The 18,335-nt window shown below is 54.2% G+C and overlaps 2 protein-coding genes across 4 annotated transcripts in view; both read left to right on the forward strand.

The window, feature by feature from the left end:
• The window catches only part of SRF (serum response factor), a 39,901-nt gene extending 36,529 nt beyond the window's left edge, over positions 1-3,372 (forward strand). Inside the window, exon 8 of the mRNA XM_050951214.1 lies at positions 9-3,372. Within this exon, the coding sequence (XP_050807171.1) occupies positions 9-104 (96 nt within the window). The 3' untranslated portion in view covers positions 105-3,372. The remainder of the gene's footprint in view (positions 1-8) is intronic.
• A 4,943-nt stretch (positions 3,373-8,315) lies between these two features.
• Positions 8,316-18,335, forward strand: part of LOC127049855 (cullin-9-like) — a 71,862-nt gene continuing 61,842 nt past the window's right edge. For 2 of the 3 annotated variants that reach the window (XM_050951149.1, XM_050951151.1), the window contains exons 1-3: positions 10,521-11,127; positions 16,112-16,266; positions 16,804-17,337. In XM_050951149.1, the coding sequence (XP_050807106.1) occupies positions 10,533-11,127; positions 16,112-16,266; positions 16,804-17,337 (1,284 nt within the window). In that variant the 5' untranslated portion in view covers positions 10,521-10,532. Of the gene's footprint in view, positions 8,375-10,520; positions 11,128-16,111; positions 16,267-16,803; positions 17,338-18,335 lie in introns of those variants that run through there. The other variant, XM_050951148.1, reaches the window with a different exon arrangement.

The raw sequence follows: 18,335 nt of genomic DNA on the forward strand, positions 1-18,335 counted from the left end.
CTCTCCAGATGGCTGTCATTGGCCAGCAGTCCAGCAGCAGCAGCAACTTGACCGAGCTGCAGGTGGTGAACTTGGACACGTCCCACGGCGCCAAGAGTGACTGAGAGGCCCTGTGGTGCCCCGGCCCGGGAACTGCGGCAGCTGCTGCCAGCCGGGTGCCGTCTCTGGCCTCGCCGGCGCCGGGATCGGCAGCGATTCCCTCTCGTACGGACTGCGTCACTTATTTATTGTTGCCTTTTCACGTTTCCTTCACACACACACACGCACGCACACACGGGGCGCGGAATGGAGCTGAGCCGGGGCTGGGCTGCATTGGGACGCTGCATTTCCTGTGCTTTTCTCACTCCAGCCAAAGAAACTCGGCCCTCGAGGGCAGGGCTCCCCTGCCGTGTCAGTAAACAGTCTGGTGTCTGCCCCGGCTCCTTGCGATCACACTGGGCGTCTCCAGCTGCTGTGGGCCAGGAGTATTCGCACCGAGCAGGGCACGGGCCCAGCGACGCGCCCCCACCGAAGGAGCTCGCTTCCCAGGTCCAAGTCTCACTCCCCTCTGCCCCTGTGCCAGGGAGGGGTAGGGTGGGTCCAGGCAATGTGCCTTCAGCATGGCCCAGCAGCAGGCGCCCTCCTGCAGACGGCAAGCTGCTCCGGGGGGCTCCCAGGCTGAGTCTGCTCCCCTGCCAGGAGGGACGCTGGGGCATTGGCATCCTCCTGGGCTGCTCTCCTGCTGGCAGGGTGGGCTGGACAGGACCTACTCCTGCCCAGGTGGCAGCACAGGTGCCAGGCCCCATGGCTCGGCCTGCGTGGCAGAAAGCAACCCCCCAGCAGTGATAGTGCGGCACCGTGGGCGAGATGCTCCCTTGTCTGTAGCCCTGGCACTGCTGGGACACAGGAAAGCGAGCTCCTGGCACAGTCCCTACAGCCCCACCGGCCCCATGCAATGCCTCCTTGGCCTGGCGGGTGTCCCCGGGGGGCTGTGATGCTGTCCCAGCACTGTCCATGAGGAGCGGGGCCGGAGGGGTGCTGCATGGGAGCCGAGCTGGAAGTAAAGTGCGGTTTGCATTTCCCATGTTAAATGTCTCTTGTTCTGCCTGGCCAAGGCAGTTGCTTTTGTACCCCCTGGACACTAGCGAGCTGCCTGGGAGCAAGGTAACTCGGTTGTGGGACCCTGCCCTTCTCAGAGAGCCCTAAAGCCCATGGACATAAATCATCTCCGTGGGATGCTGCAGGGGCCACCATGTGCTCTCGTTCAGGTGCCAGGGCTGGGAAGACCCAGGTATGTGGGGGCAGGATTGCTCTCTGTGCATCGCAGCGTTGCCTCACTCCTGCCGGGGGCGCTATCTGCACCCGGGCACAGTTCCTGCCATGGTTAGTGCTTTCCAGAGCACCATTTCAATGCGAGATGGAGGAACCAACTGAAACGTTCAAGGGAAAAACTTCAGGGTCCCGGAGCTGCCGCGCAGCCTGGCCCAGGAGGCAAAAGGGGGCGGTGCGGATTCCTTCAGGCACCTGGGAGGGGAGGTGGGGCACCCCAGAGGGAGGCGCTTTGGTCGTGTGGACGCAGCAGGAGGGGGGATGGCTCCGCTCGGAAGGAGCGTCCTGTCCTGGAGATGGAGAACGTAGGTTGCAGTGAGCGGCTCTGTGGGGAGAGAGGAGGCTGCTGACTCCTTAGGGAACGAAGCAGCTACTGTAACTTTTTTAAATTAAAGACGAGAAGCCTTGAAAAAGAAAAGACTTTATTTTTCTAAGTGTTAAACTCAGTATTTATGTAATTCTCAAAGGAATTCAAGTCTGGCTCCTGTACAGTTTTCATGGGGTTTGTACCACGGTGGGGGGCGGGGGGTAGGGACAGGAAGGGGCCTTGCTTTTGAATTTGTATTGTAACCTTGGACATGGTTCCTCCAGCATTAGCGTTTAAGCTGCCTGCCCCGACGTGCTCACAGGTGCTAGGAATTGAACTGGGGCCAGCTCTGCCAGTTCTGAGGGTGCCTGCGTCCCTTGGACCAGTCTGGGTGGCCTGCATGGCAGGCTACAGTCCAGCCACTGGCCCCCAGAGGGCAGGGAGGGGCTGCTGGGCTGGCTCCTGCTGGGATGGGTGCGGGGAGGGTGGGGCAGGGAGTCCGTCCTCTGCTCCCTCCTGCTGTGTGGTGGGAAGGGGGGAGAGGCTGGCACGAGGTGCCCAAGCCCTCAAGGGCCCTGCCTGGTGTCGACTGGGATACGCGTTGCCGCACGGCTGCAATTGGAATGGCGCCCTCAGCTGAGATGGGGACAGGGCCTAATGGGGGGTCTGCCCTGGCACCCCACTCCCTAAAGCTGTTGTCAGTCTGGGAAACAAGTGCCTCCAGCAGTGGGTTTTGAGATGGCTTGGGGAGAAGTTTCCAATGTCCCTGCAAAGCCTTAATTCTCCCTGAGCTGGGCAGGAGGCCAGCGCCCAGCCCTGGGCGGGCGAGATGCCGGAGTTTCAGGCTGCTGGCTCTCCTGTCCCCCCGGGGCCGGTCTCTGCCGCTCACACCCCTCCCAGTAACGCATGCAGACATGGCTCCCCCCCGCTGCTTTGAGGAGAGGGGTCGGCCTCCCGCCAGCCCTCTCCTTGTGCTGTTTGCTGGTGAGCTGGGCAGGTCCCCTTGGGAGTGTGGAGGTGCTAGGACCAGTCATTCCTCTTCTCTGCACTGGGGCACTCTCCGGAGTCTCCTCCAAGCCAGGCTCTCTGCTCCCCTCCGGCTGCGCAGCTCCTGGCTCTCAGCAGCAGCTGACCCGTTGTGGGGCCGTGTTCGGCAGGGGGCGGGAGGGGTTAGAGCCCAGCCATGGCTCAGGCTGATATGCCCAGGTCTCTCTGTGGAACAGAGCCACTTTTCCGGGCAGCAATTTCTTCCTCCTGTTGCTAACTAGGAGTCAGCCCAGGGCAGGGAGGGGATCTGGAGCTGTTGTCTGGCCTTTCCCCCCTGCTTTTCTTCGGCTGATGGCGCAAAACTGACCCCCTGGCCGGAGCTGGAATGAGTTGACTTAAGCCCCCGTGCAGCTCCCCCTACCCTCCAAAGGAAATGCAGTTTAAACGCTAATGTTGTATTTTATTTAAAGTGCGGACTTGTCAGAACACTTGTATATCAGGGATGAAATGGCATTTATTGTGTGGTGACCTTTTTAGTTCCTTTTATTGATTGTTTTGGGGTTTGTGTGTGCGAGCGTGTGCTTGGTTGTGTGTGCGCGTGCGTGCGTCTGTGTGTGTGTGGTGGTTGTGGTTTTTTTGTTTTGTTTTTTTTTAAAGTTTCCAGGGCTGTGTTTTCTGGAAGGATGTGGAAGTAATCACAGTACTATGTACAGAGCTTTCTTTTGTATTAAAAAAATACTCTTTCAATAAATGTATCATTTGTGCACAGATCGGATGGTCTGAGTCTGCTTCTAGGAACCAGGTGCTTAAAGGAGAACAACTTTGGAGGGGCTGAGACATGCGTGGTGTATGTCACACCTAGTTGTAAGTGATTTCACACGAGCAGAAATGGCTTGGTTATAAGTTTAAAGAAACAAACTGGGTGCCCAGGCCAGATGGCAAAGGCTGACTTGCTAACACAGCCGATCAGCCACCCGCAAAGTCAACGCCAGCCTCTCCCACGGGCTCTGCTGCACCTGACCTGACAAGTGAACATTTGAGAAAAAGGAGGTTTAGGGTTGATTGCCAATGATTTGAAGATCTGCTCTATGTCCCTTGGGAGCATGTCTTGGGTAGGGGTTGTGTGTGGAATTTTTAATAATTAACAAAGCAAGGAAGTTCCAAGACCCACAACCTCCTTGAAATGGAGTGAAGGCTGGGAGTATTAGTAACTTAAAAGATTTAAAAAAACAAAACATCTTACCGGGGGCTTGTAATTCTTACTAACCCAAGGGCCATGCACCCAGGAAAATCAGAGATGAGGCTGCAGTTGAAAGAAATACAAACTTGTAATGCTCTGGGAAAGCACCATGAAGGCACCTAAACAACCTTGACTCTGCCCCCAAGTCAGGCCCTTCCATAACTGTGCCATTATGACTAAGCTTTTTAGGGATGGAGGTGACAGCTTAGACCAGGGGTCAGCAGCCTTTCAGAAGTGGCGTGCTGAGTCTTCATTTATTCCCTCTCATTTAAGGTTTTGCGTGCCAGTCATACATTTTAACGTTTTCAGAAGGTCTCTTTTTATAAGTCTATAATATATAACTAAACTGTTGTATGTAAAGTAAATAAGGTTTTTAAAATGTTTAAGAAGCTTCAATGCAGAGCCCCCAGGACCAGTGGCCAGGACCCAGGCAGTGTGAGTGCCACTGAAAATCAGCTCACATGCTGCCTTCGGCACACGTGCCATAGGTTGCCTACCCCGGCTTAGACTGAACTGATTTTTAGGGAGACACTAGGTTTTTTCCTGCCATGAGGTAACTACAGGGCAGAGTTGTAAATTTGGTATTTCCTGATGGTTGAGTGCTGTCCTTTTCTCTACATTCTCTGAACAGAGGAGTTTTTTGTATATAATTTCCAAGGGTTTTTTAAAAGCAACTCTAATGCCCTCACTCCACCACAATCCTGATTAAACCCAAACCCTTCAGTGTGGCTGCACAGACCCTGCCTACGTGAGTTGAAAGATTAGTTGTAGATGCCGGCGGGTGTAGGCTGTTGTTCTCTGTGGCCCAGCCACAGTGTGCGTAGTACAATGAAACAGGAGTAGCCTTGTTTTAAAGACAGCATAGCTGAATCTGGACCACACTGCCTCTCAGAAAGAAGCTGCCACAGCTAAGTGGTTGTCTCCCATATTAAACAGCTGGGTTCTGTTCCCAGCATGGCCAGGTGTGAGGGATACGAGCCACAGATGTCAAGTATCAGAGGAGTAGCCATGTTAGTCTGGATCTGTAAAAAAGTGATAGACTCCCACGAAAACTCATGCTCCAATACATCTTGTTAGTCTGTAAGGTGCCACAGGAGTCTGTCATTTTTTATGAGCCACAGATGTGATCCCAGGTTTACGCTAGGCCAAGACCACTTAGTAGGAAAGTTTATGAATAAATAACAATCAATGCAGTCAGAAGACAGCTGTGAAATCATAGTCCCCCATCTGGTGCACCTTCCCTGAACCCCACAGGCAGCTAAGTGGCTGAGGAGCCATTTGTCCGTGTCCTGGCTGGAAGAGCCAAGTGGGGTGATGCTTGTGCAGTACTCATTGAATGTTCAGGGGTTTTGACAGCAAGCTGCAGGCAGCAAATTGCAGATGAGAAATGACAATTTCCAGCTGCTCCTAATTGCCAGATCTGAACAGATTTACATGGGGCCAGCAAAAGGCATTTCCCTGACCCCAGTATGTCCCTCTCGCTGAACTGTGGAGACCTGCTGCATATCATGGAGGAACTAGAGGTCTCAAAAAAACAGTAGAATTGTAAGGGAAAAGCGTAAGGTAATGAATATAGCTGTCGCTACCACAGCACCCTGCTGGTCTCTGGGTGGAGAACTGAAACAAATCCCTGAGCGCAGCTTGTGATAGTCACTACACACACACTTTGTCAGCATGCTAACAGAGTCACAGTGCTAACAATTGCTACTTCCATGGAAATACTGTGGCTCCGCTCCTCTGTGGAAGTTAAGTTTATATTATGTACAGCACTAGTTTTAGGTCTGTTTCTAATGTGGGGTGTAGGATTATTTTGGGGGATGAATAGCTTAGTGGTGTGAGCATTGGCCTGCTAAACCTAGGGTTGTGAGTTCAATCCTTGAGGGGGCCATTTGGGGAACTGGGGTAAATATCTAGGGATTGCTCATACTTTGAGCAGGGGGTTGGACTAGATGATCTCCTGAGGTCCCTTCCAACCGTAATGTTCTATGATTTGACAGTGCTGGTTGCCAGGAGAAATCTCCTTGTCTCTATGATTAGGAAAAGGTTCCTGTTTGGCTGTACTTACACACTACGGTGAGGAATGCAAGACATCTCGCTGGGTAGCTAGATGGGATCGATGCTATTTAGAGCCCTGAGGAACCCCTACAAGACACACAAGGACTGGTCACAGAGGGAAGATGAAAACCAGGAAAGAGGGTATGAAAATCAAGGGGTAAATAGAATCAGAGCAATCAAGGGTAATGCAGAAGTCCAGGAGGAGGATGACAAAGTGCAAACTCTGAGATTTGGACACATCTCTGGAGATTTCAGGGAGAGCAGTTCCGGTGGGGACCGCATTGGCTGGCTCCAAGTGTAAATAGAGAGGAGGAAGGCAATGGCCAGTCCTCTGTGAGGTCAGAGAGTGGAGGGAGACAGTGGGGTAGGTGGAGAGACAAGCAAGGTTAAGGGGGAAATGGGACAGAGCTGGACAGGCCAGGGCCCAGGTAGAGGATTGGAAGTGGAGATGAGGCCATTAACCTGTGTCAGATCTTGTCAATAGCCTCTCTGAAGAGCAAGGTCTCCCAAGTGCCCATGGAACAGCCTGAAGCTTCAGAAACTGTTGTCCAACAACTTTCCACCTGTTCCCTATTTACTGTTGTTACACTGCCTTGAACCCGGGACCCCAGGGAGCTCAGCTCAGCCCCCAGCCAGGCCTGGGAGAGCATGACCTGTGTACTTCAGTGTTTGCAGGATGGGGGATGACTTACAGAAACAAGGATTTTTTAATACATTTTCAATTACAAAAGGGGGTGGGAAATCACATGATACTGAAAGGTCAAATTGAATATTACAGGACTGTACAAGCATTTTAGGTAGAGGATTCTTTGGAAGGGCTGAAGCTAGTATACCCTAAAAGCTCAAACTAACAGAGCAAATTAAAAAACCCAGTTTTTGTAATGTATTGACTTCTGGGTGAATAACTAATGATTTTGAATGCTTGTCCTTGTCAGTCTGTCTAGGGGTTGAGTATCTGTATTTAGTAAAAATTACAGTACAACTTTGTGCCCTTAAGGTCAGTTTTTTTTAAAGGTATTAATTTAGGCATCTAGTGGGATTTCAAAACACCTCGTTACATTCAATCTTTAACTCATGTGAGCCCACAGAATAAACTTCTTCTTTTTTCATAACAAAGAGCAACCATTGACCATTACAAGCTAAGTTCCGCTATTGCAATACAACCAGGAAATGTTACAGTAGGGGTGACAGCGAAAGGCATGTATGCAGCGTAGGTGTGTGGGGGTCCCAGGTCTCAATGTGGCTCTCGAAATTCCCAGCAACTATTAATATTTTCAATGATTACAGACTATTAAACTATACATGAAGCAGCACAATGCCATCCAGCTGCACGATGTTAACATGGGTCAATGACGAAGTGCTAAAAGTAATAACAGATTAAAAGTAAACAACATAAAGGTGTGAAATACAGTTACCAAAAACAGACAGGCCCATTCAGAACTGCAGCTAGGTCTCTGCAACTTGCTTTGTGGTGGTGTGCATGCCTCGTGCTGTGCAGAGCACTGATAAGGGATTCTTTGCAGGCAGTGCTGTTGTAGACAGGTCGGTCCCGTGCTATTAGAAAGGGGTGGCATGGGAGGGAATATATTTTATTAGACCAACTTCTGCTGGGGGGAGAGAGCCGCTTTCCAGCTGACCCAGATTCTCTGAAACACTACAAAGCGGGGAGGGAGGGGGGCAGGGGCTGCTGCACCCCTCGGCTTGAAGTGGTTTCCATCATATCCAGGGTTTACAGTTTAGTTCAATGGCTCTCAGCATCCCCTGTACAAATTGTTCCAGCTCCCCTGCTACAAAAATGAATGACAAAGGTAAGGGAGGGGCTGCGCGGGAAATGCTGGGGGGGCTGCGTGGATAATGCTGGGGGGGCTGCGCGGGAAGGACTGAGGGTTGCGCGGGGAGGAATTGGGGCTGCGCACGGAGGACGGGGGGCTGCGCGGGAAATACTGGGGGGGCTGCGCGGATAATGCTGGGGGGGCTGCGCGGGAAGGACTGAGGGTTGCGCGGGGAGGAATTGGGGCTGCGCACGGAGGACGGGGGGCTGCGCGGGAAATACTGGGGGGGCTGCGTGGGAAATGCTGGGGGCTGTGCGGGAAGGACGGGGGGCTGCGCGGATAATGCTGGGGGGTTGCGTGGGGAGGAATTGGGGCTGCGCGGAGAGGACTGAGGGGGCTGCGCGGAAGGACTGAGGGGGCTGCGGAGGGAGGACTTGGGGCTCCGGGGCACAGTCCCGGGCGCGGCTGGCACGCGCCGCCCCCCCCCCCCCGGCAGATGGGACCAGCCCAGTGCCCCTCCCCCCATCCACTGCAAGCAGCGGCCCCGGCTACCCAAGCGCCTCAGCTCTGTGGCGCATGCGCGCCGGCGCTCGCCCGGTCACCCCGCTCCGACCCGGAAGCGAGGCTCGCGTCGCGCATGCGCCGCCGTACCCGGAAGCGGAGAGCGGCCGAGGCGAGGACGGGAGCGCGGTGCTGACTGGGCAGGTGCCGGGCTCGGGCTCGGGCCGCGCGGCTGGGGGGCGGCGGGCGGGGCCGGAGGGAGGCCGAACCCCCCCCCCCAGCGCCGGGCCGGGCAGCGCAGCGCACGGGGGCGGGGTCGCGCCGGAGCCGCCGCAGGCCCCAGCAGGACTGTGCCCCGCCGGGGGGGGCGCAGGGCAGGAGCGGCCCCGGGGTGTCTCCGAGGGCACAGCCCCGCCAGCCCGTGCCCCGGGGGAGGGACCGGAGTGGGTGGGTCGGAGGCCCATGGCGGTGGGGGTTGCGGAGGCCGCGCCGTGTCTCGGAGCCGCGGGCGGGGCCTTCGTTACAGTCGGAGTCCCCATGTGCCTGCGAAGCCCGTGTGGACGGAGTGTAACCGGTGCAGTGGTGTGAGGCCCATTCACCGCACCGTGACATTACTCTGAATCCTCAGGGTAGTTACCGTTTCGCTGCTGAGAACTTTGGTAAAACCCCTCAGCTACTGAACCTACCGCACAATCCTCAAATGCCTGTCGAGGTGCCTAAAACCCCAGCTGTGTCCTACCCAGCTGCCAAAACCTCCAGCTTCACCTGACGACTTCTGTGATCCATTGCCAGCACAAAACTCGGTGGCACATTGTGAACACTGAAAATGTGAGGACAGTGAAGCGAGTGCAATGGAAGATCAGAGTAAATGACACGGGAGCTGTTGCATGTTATTTCTTTCCCTGTTTCGTTCAGTTTCTAGTCTATATAAGCTGTTTGGGGCTAGCACCTTCTTTTTTTCTGCATTTATACAGTATGTGGCGCAAAGGGATCTTGGCCTAGGCCTGGCGCTCATGGGTGTTACCACAAGATATGTATAGAATACATAATATCATCCACTGTTTAATTCAGAGGAAGCACCCACATAATCCCAGCTCTACTGTGCCGGGGTGCTGTGGAATCCAGGGACCGTGCTACAGGATTTAGGTCTGGATGTGCCCTCCCTCTGCAACTCAGTATAGCCATCCTTTGCATGCAGAGATCTCCCTCTAATTGTAGGAAGGATGATCCGTTCCTTGTATGATGTCTGCTTGTAGACAGTGACTCAGAGAACTGATCCAGATCCAGCTTAAGCTGCACAATGTTTCTACTTGTTACCAGCTCCCTTGGCCATGATTCAGGCAGCATCTATTTATTCCTCCCCACTGTCTACCACATGGACTCCATTAGTCTCTCTCGCCATGTAAATGATTGTCAAGTATCGGAGAGGTATCCGTGTTAGTCTGGATCTGTAAAAGCAGCAAAGGGTCCTGTGGCACTTTACAGGTTAACAGATGTTTTGGAGCGTGAGCTTTCGTGAGTGAATGTGACATGCATCTGACAAAGTGGGTATTCACCCACAAAAGCTCAAATAAATGAATGTAACCCAGCATCATGAATAGTACAGAGATTGGTGCTTTACATGCAGTCTAGTCCGCAGGATCGTTGAGAACAGTGCTATGCACAGCGCATGTCATTAGGGCCTTTGTTCATATTGAGAGGACGTTTCCTGCTGACAGGCTTGTTATTGGCCCCCAGCCATAAATAAGGCTGCAAGCCGGAGAGGAGCTTGAAATGCAGAAATGGCAACAGAAAAGCAAATTTAGTTTCTTGGTTCGCATGTTCCAAGGTATCATGTCCATGGTACTTGCCTCCATGTGAGATGATAGTTCCTTAGTCTGGCTCTGGGGAACCTTCCCATTCAGTACCAGGAAAACTCAGACAGTTTGCATGCAGTTTAGGGAATGACTGGGTCAGTGCGAATTGATTTATTCATTGAGATTTATTTACTGTATGTGTATTGAACCTAGGAGATTCTGTTAATGACTTTTCCCTTTGGGGAACGATGGCGGATATTGAGCTATTTGCTGTACAAACACAGTGAGTGGCTGTCTCTGCCCTAAAGAACTTACAGTCCAAGCACACAAGACAGATCAAGTGTGGGAGGGAAAACAGAGGTGGTGACTTGCTTAAGGTGACACAGCAGGTCGGTGGCAGGGCTGGGGACAGAACACGCAGATCTCTCCATCTCTAGTCCCCCCCCTACCAGCTGGGTCCCAGAGGTTCTTCCCTGGAGAGCTCTCTCCCTGAGCTCTTGACCAGGGTTCCTAGGCGGATCATAACCTGCTCCTACCTCTCTCTCTCTGTGCAGACGTTCCCCGTCATGGTGGGCGAGAGGAGGAATGGAAACCTGCTCGTGCATCTGGGGCCCAAGCTGCAGGCCCACCCCGAGGAGCTGATCCGACAGCGCCGGGGCCACGATGGCCACACCGAGTACCTGATTCGCTGGAGCATCCTCAGCTTGGAGGAGGGCCCGGGGAGCAGCACCAATGCCTCTTCGGCAGAGAACAAAGCAGAGAACATCCTGATGTGGATGTCGGCAGAGGAGGTTTATGCCAACTGCCCGACGCTGCTGGGCAAGAGGAAGCCCGAGGGGCAGCGGGTGAAGGAGGAGAAGGCACCCAGCACGTTCCCTCCAGACGTCACGCTGGATGAGGCCTCGCTGCTGGAGATGAAGGCTGACGTTAGGAACCTGGTGCAACGGGCTAGCCGGCAGATGGCTGGGCCCACGGGCCCAGAGTCCTCCATCCTCAACACCATCCACGTGCTGAGCGCCTACGCCAGCATTGGCTCGCTGACGGGCGTCTTCAAGGAGACCGGGGCCCTGGACCTGCTGATGAAGATGCTGTGTAATGAGGAGAAGCAAATCCGCCGCAGCGCCGGCAAGATGCTGAGGGCCCTGGCTTCACACGACGCAGGTGAGATCTGGCCAGGAGCCCCAGAGAATGGCTGGGCCAGGCCCAGCTGCTGAGCACGGTGTGCTGGGGGGGTCCTGGAGCTCTCTGGGAAGGGGAACAAATTGGAGCTGGGTTCCCCCAGGCAGCAGGATCTTCTCGGGGACCCAGTTCTCTTCTGGGTGGCTGGGGAGGAGTTGAGGCTGGGAACTGTTTCTAGTATGTGGGCTCAGTACTCTGAGAATCTGACTGGGTCGTGAGGGCCTGACTCACACATCTCAAGGTTGCCCAGCAGAATGTAGAACTCAGAGGCCTGAATGTGTTTCAAGGTGCCCCCTAGGGAGGGAGAAGTCCCATAATTGATCTCCAGACGCTTCCAAGGCCAGCAAACTCAGCAGAATTTCCTGGGAGGAATGAGGCCAAGCAGTGAGCAGAGTGAGATGCTGAGGACAAGGCACGGGGACTGCACTGCTGTGGGAGACATGGGTTTAGTTCCAATCTTTCGTCTGCTGTGGGTACTGAAGAGCCAGGCCCCAGGCCCATCTACAGTGCTGCCCCGGGCAGCCTAGAGCAGCATTCTGGACTCAAGCCTATGTCGCTGTGTTATCTGGTGCTCCTTGGAGAATCCCAGCGGAGTTTGGGAGCTTACACAGAATCTTCATTTCCCGCTTGCCGTTTATCCTATTTTATAAGATAAAACTTGATGCTAAAAACATTTCCGAGCCTCTTGTTAGCCCGTGGCTCAGGGATGTGGATTTTCTGTGTGCTCCTTGGAAGAGCCTGGTGGTTTCCCTGTCTGCCCCTCTTCTTTTGAAGTTTTTTTTTGGCTCATCCTGCCTCCCATTCCCCAAGGACAGTTCTTTCTGGCAGTGACTAAGGCCAGGTCTACACTACAGACCTATGTCCACCCCCCGAGCGATTTTCTACCAACCTAACTCCTGTGTAGACAGCCTTATGTCAGTGGGGCAGCTACCGCCTCTTGGGGAGGTGGACTGCACTGACTGGAGCACTCTCTTGTTGGTGTAGGAGTGTCTTCACTTAACCCTACAGGGGTGCAGCAGCATTGGTGCAGCTGTGCTGATGCAGCGTTTTAAATGCAGACCTATCCTCGGTAACCAAGCGGCAAAGCTTTCTTCATGCCCAGTCCCAGCTATGTCTGCAGAGCTCCGGTGTTCCTAACAAAGCACCAAGCAGCAGGGGAGTTCCCACCCTACCGAGTTCCTTGCCTCTCCTTCCCGTCTTCCTTTCCCTTCTTTCCATAGACGTTAATTTTTGTGGCACATTTGGTCTGTCTCTGGGCGTGAGAACAGCTGATAAGCTGGTCCAGTCAAAGATACTATCTCACCCATCTCCAGCTGCAGCCCCTCAAGAACTCAGCCCTGGCAAGTGGACCCATTTTGTAGCCACAGTCAGCCTGTCGCTGTCTTTGTCTCTTTCCTGTTCCTCTGTGACCCCTTCAGGGAAGTGGGGTTGACAGCTAGCTCTAGTAGGAGGGCAGCGTCTGGTCCTGTGCAGTTTGATCTGGGCAGGGTACAGTAATAGTGCTGAACAGGCAGATGGAGAGAGACTCAACCCCTCTCATGCAGGGCTGGGGGGTGATAAGAGCCTAAGAAGCTGCACAGCAGTAAAACAAGCCCCTTCTCCTAGTTCTGAGTGATCCTCCCAAGAGGGGAGGGCAGCCTGGTTCTAAGTGATCCTCCCAAGAGGGGAGGGCAGCCTGGTTCTAAGTGATCCTCCCAAGAGGGGAGGGCAGCCTGGTTCTAAGTGATCCTCCCAAGAGGGGAGGGCAGCCTGGTTCTAAGTGATCCTCCCAAGAGGGGAGGGCAGCCTGGTTCTAAGTGATCCTCCCAAGAGGGGAGGGCAGCCTGGTTCTAAGTGATCCTCCCAAGAGGGGAGGGAAGCCTGGTTCTCAGCGATCCTCCTAAGAGGGGAGGGCAGCCTGGTTCTGAGCAGGAGACCCAGGAGAGGCTATTGCCACGTGAGGGCTTTGAACCGAGCGCTCTAGAATTAGACTGCGCAGGGGGAACCTCCTAAGCCACAAGATGAGTGTTTCCCCAGAGACACTTGGGCAGGAGTTTAAATAGACCAGCTCTGATGAGTTACCCGAGATAAGCTGCAGTACGTCCAGGTCCCGGAACTAGACAGTCTCTTTCCAAAGGGTCAGGGATCAGAGTCTCCAAGCAAACATTTTGAAGCACTGGCCTCATCCATACAAACCTCTCTCTCTTCAGAGCTATCACAGCCTGGTCCAGTCTGATCGTGGATGAGCCGAAGTGAAATCCACTGTAAAGTTTTCCTAATGGTTCATTGATGGCTGCAGTGAAATGCTCAGTGAGGTCTCTGGCTCCTAATGCTGTAGTCTGATGCCAGCTGTGGCTCTGTGAATGAGAAAGGGGCTCCTACATCAGGTCAGCTGTGACCTCTCAAATCTCCAGGCAGTAGCTCTCCGAGGGCACCTTTGTGAGCTGGAGCAGACCTGCAGAAAAGGAGAAACTCCTGCTGCTAGCACCCAAGCTCCCCAAAAAGAGAGCAGGCTCCTTTCCCAGCTGGAGTCATTTCTCCTGCCCTAGGACTAGTAGTAGGTGTTGTTGGCACAGGACGGGCAGGGTACCCATTGACATGGTATCTGGACACCAGTGTATAGGCACAGAAGAGAGGTAGGTGCCTGGCACGGTAACGTGACAGAGGAGGATACCACTGGCACATTGTGCCTAATGCTTCCTCCAGCACCCACTGATCCTGTGCATAATGCCAAGTTCTAGCCCTTGCAAAGAGCAGTTCAGGCGTGGGGACCAGGCTCAGATTTTCTTTCTGCCTGGCAAAGGGACACTATGCTAGCGAGTGTTTCAAGGGGATGCTTCAGAACTAGCCAAGGTTTCCCACTTTTGCTTCATCCCAGTCCCCACCTTCCAGGGGTCCCTGAAGGCAAATGAACATAGTGGGGGCAATCTTCCACCTACTCTGTATTGGTGCCGGTCAATATATCTGTGAAACGCCATCAGAGCTGTGCCCGATGCTCTAAAGACAATGAAACAGGAAGAGTTCCCTGCCCAATGAGTTTCCAGTCTAATGGGCTGACTGGGTGTAAAAAGATGTGGCACTGCGCAGGGCTGGGTGTGGTGGGGATGAGAGCTGCTTGGCTGTGACTAAAAAAATATTGGTGCAGAGCTCTGCAAATTCTGTAGAGCAGCTGTCCAGAATGTGCGTGTTAACACCACCACTCCCACTAACCCCTACCCTCTTGATGTACAGGTATGTGTCTCGCTTCCATGTCTGGGAGGCCATCTGGCAGCTGCCTGGTTAGTGGCAGGGGGTGATTGTGCTCCTAGCTGGGACAGAACTGAGTGGACACAGCCTTGATGAGGTTGTTCCGGGGCTTGCAACTGCATGTCAGGGAATGGGCCTGGTATGGAGAGGCCCAGGGTAGTGAGTGATGGAGTCAGGGAAAAGCACACGGGGGTCCTTCAACTCAGTTCAGTGAGAGTTTATTGAGTAACAAGCTCTGTCAGTGTAAGATGTAGCCAGACCCCTCAGATCTAATCCTGCTCCCACTGATATCAGTGGAAACAAGTGTGGATCTTTAATTAGCCATTTGAGGGGGATTTTGCAGTGTGCTTGAATTGAGATTCCCCCTTCCTTCCTGGGCTGTCCAGAGGCAGCGGAGACCCCGGTTGGGGCAGGCAGGGAGCAATGCTGGTGCTGCATCAGAGCATCTCAAATCCTTACATCTGCCATGATGATATGTGGATAGCTTAAAACAGCCTGACCTTTCTACCACGCTCAAGGGGCGATCCCACAAAGAGGGGGCACATCTGTAATCTGCCTTTGCTGTCTTGGGTTACTAGTGAGCAAGACTTTCTTCGTGTTCTGAGCTCACCTTCACCAGCTGCAGGGGCTGTGTGCAGACTTGGCACTTCCCGAGGGTGTGTGTAAAGCGTGGCACGTGGCAGCCCCAAAGGACCCTGGTCAGAAAGTTATGGGCCCATCAATATAGGATGATCAAATCCCAACAGCACCTGCAAGGCAACCTGCAAAGGGTTTTAAAAAACCGCGCTTGTGCCTTTCGGGTTGTGTCTGATGACAAAAGGGGCCTGAAAGGGCTTTTTCCAAAACCAGAGGTTTTTTGTGATTTGTTTTATTTTCTCCTTACGATATAAGGCATGTACATTTTATGTTTTCTGGAGGACCTGCTGGATGTCTGAGAGCTTGTGTGGAGTGAGCTCTCAACACAGAGGCATGGGCATTGAATCTGGCAGGCAGGGGGCTTTGCAATGCTCCTTGTCATTCAGGTGAGATGTTTCCAGGGAGCTTTAATAGTGATGCTGTTTTCCTCTCTCGACTGGTGCAGTTTTCACTCCCAAGTCCCCATTTCACTCATTCTTCAGTCAGTCCCGCAACTGACAGGGCTCAGCTCCCTAATGCCAAACCCGAGGGGGACAGGCTGTTTTGGGAGAGAGGAACAGCAGGGTTGGGCTTCTTTTGCCTTCAGAAAGCAGCAAAACAAAAGCACAAGCTTTGTATTTTACTTTGCAGGGTCACTGGCAGGTGTGGGCAGGTGCTCCCAGCTCATGGCTGCAATCTAGCTTTCATTGATTGCTTTTTGTTTCACTTCGGGGAGTGGGGGGCAGTAAACTCCGTGGCTCTCATTGACTCTTCTCCCCAGACGAGGACTTGGCCTCTTGGTGTGGGAAAAGCCTGGGGTACTGCAGGCCTTGGGAACTCTCCCATGCAGTGATAGCCCTACGGTTTGGTTGGTTGTTTAGTGGCTGGATGGTGGTTGGAAGGGTCTGGGGGAGGGGAGACAGGTTTAAGTTGTCCAAGGGGGATAGGTGGTCAGGGGGTGGTGTTTGGCTTTGTGTGGCTGATTCCCCTTTCTAGGGCAATAACCCGGCTGCGGGACAGCTGGGAGAGATGGAGAGAGGACAGGGCACGGGTGCTGGGAAGATTGAGATGCTCCTGAGGGGCAGGTGGGAGGGAAAGCACTCAGCTGGTGTGTGTCGCTGTGCAGGGAGTCGGGCCTACGTTCTCCTGTCCCTGAGCCAGCAGGACGGCATTGAGCAGCACATGGACTTCGACAGTCGCTACACCCTCCTGGAGCTGTTTGCAGAGACCACATCCTCCGAAGAGCACTGCATGTCCTTCGAGGGGATCCACCTGCCCCAGGTACCCGCAGGCCTGGTTCGCTCGGGGGAGGGGCACAGGAGCAGGGGGTTTCACTGGGCAGGGGGCTTGGAGACCTGTCTGGTGTGGAGATGGACGGTGTGGTGACAGGAGAGAGAGCTCAGAGGCCTGTTGGGGAGGGGAGGGATGGCTCAGGGTGGATAGGTTGGGGGAGGGTTGGCTCAGAGGCCTGTTAGGGATGGGGGAGAGGAGGGTTGGCTCAGGGTGGGGAGCCTGGGGGAGGGTTGGTTCAGGGTGGGGAGGACAGGGGGAGCCTGGGGGAGGGTTGGCTCAGGGTGGGGAGGACAGGGGGAGCCTGGGGGAGGGTTGGCTCAGGGTGGGGAGGACAGGGGGAGGTTGTGGGCAAGACAGGGGGAGGGTTGGCCCAGAGGCCTATTAGGGATGGGGGAGGGGAGGGGTAGGCAGGAGGGCGGAGGCCTGTTGGGGTTGAGTAGCGATGCTCCAGGACAGGTGGGTGGGCAGGCAGGGGAGTGGGTGGGGAGCTCTCTTACCGTGGCTCTGACACCGTGTCTGTTGCAGATCCCCGGGAAGCTGCTGTTCTCGCTGGTGAAGCGCTATCTGTGCGTCACCTCTCTCGTGGACAAGCTCAACAGCAGCACGGAGCTGGGCGGGGAGCGGCAGGACTGCACCGTGCCCTGCTCTCATGTTGGGGAGAGGAGCCGCATGCAGCGGGAGTTCGAGTTCAGCATGGCCATGGCCAATCTCATCTCCGAGCTGGTGCGGGTGATGGGCTGGGACCGCAGCCAGAGGATGGAGCTGCTGTCCCTGCAGGAAGGGCAGCCGCGGGTGGTCCGCTCCATCTTCCAGCCCAAGGCTCCTGCCTGCACCTCCATCCAGGTGCCTCTGGTCACGCCAAAGCCCTCGCCGTGCAAAAAGCAGGGCCCCGGGTTCCTGACTTTGTCCGACTTCGCCAGGCGCAGCAGCTATGTGGAGTACGTGCAGGAGACCCTCAAGCCGGGGATGAGGGTGCGCATGCTGGAGGACTACGAGGAGATCAGCGCTGGGGACGAGGGCGAGTTTCGCCAGAGCAATAATGGCATGCCCCCCGTGCAGGTGAGTGCCCGAGGAACGGAGGAGCGTGGGACTGGCACAGTGTAAGGGAGGAAGGTGAAACACTGCAAGTGGCATTGCTTCCCATCCTCCCTTCCCCTGAGAGCCCCAGTCCCTGGTGTTCGGCTTGGACTCTTTGTAGCTGGCTTCCTTTGATCCACAAACAGGCTGTGCTCCCCTGGCCGAAGGTGAACAGGTTTTTCGTCCTCACACTTCCCGTTTAGGAGAGCCGGGTGCAAGTGAGAGTGCGGTCTGGGGGGCTCCCTTCGCACTATGCGTGCGCAGAGCAGCATGTGTTTGGTGCAAGGTCAGAGCTGCTGACAGAGCCCACCTGACTCGGGAGAAACTTAAGTAGCATCTCCAAGAGAAGTTTGCCGCTATGCCTACAGCTGATGATGATGATGAAAATTTGTGGGATTCAAAACTGCCATTCTCAGCATGTGCTGAGTCCATTGGATATGTCACCTACCATCACCAAGATTGGTTGATGAGAACGATGCTGAGATTCAGGGCTTGCTTGACAAGAAGAGACAAGCTCGTTGCATGTAGCAAAACAGCATATCACACCAGCAGAAGAAAGAGTCATTCAAGCAACTCAAGGCTGAAGCCCTAAGGAAAATCTGTGTCATCAGAAATAAGTAGTGGCGAGAAAAGACCAAGGAGATTGAGCTTTACGCTGATAAACATGACATGAGTTTTTTTCAGGCAATAAGGGCCATTTATAGTCCATGCTCCACCCATACCACTCTGAGGCCAAGACGGATCAACGTATTTTAAGAAGAGCGAAGCCATCAAAGCCAGATGGAAGGAACATTTTGAGTTAGTCCTGAATCATGAGTCAACTTTCTGTGATGCCACTACTGAATCTATACCTCAACGACATGAAAGAGAATCTCTTGCTGATCCATCCCCCCACCCCTCAGAAGAAGTAACACAAGCCGTTATGCAAACTAGGAACAACAAGGCAGCAGGGCCTGAAGTCTACAAGTTTGGAGGTGAAG

Source organism: Gopherus flavomarginatus, chromosome 4 (genome assembly GCF_025201925.1).
Source record: "Gopherus flavomarginatus isolate rGopFla2 chromosome 4, rGopFla2.mat.asm, whole genome shotgun sequence".
Classification (NCBI taxonomy): Eukaryota; Metazoa; Chordata; order Testudines; family Testudinidae; genus Gopherus; species Gopherus flavomarginatus.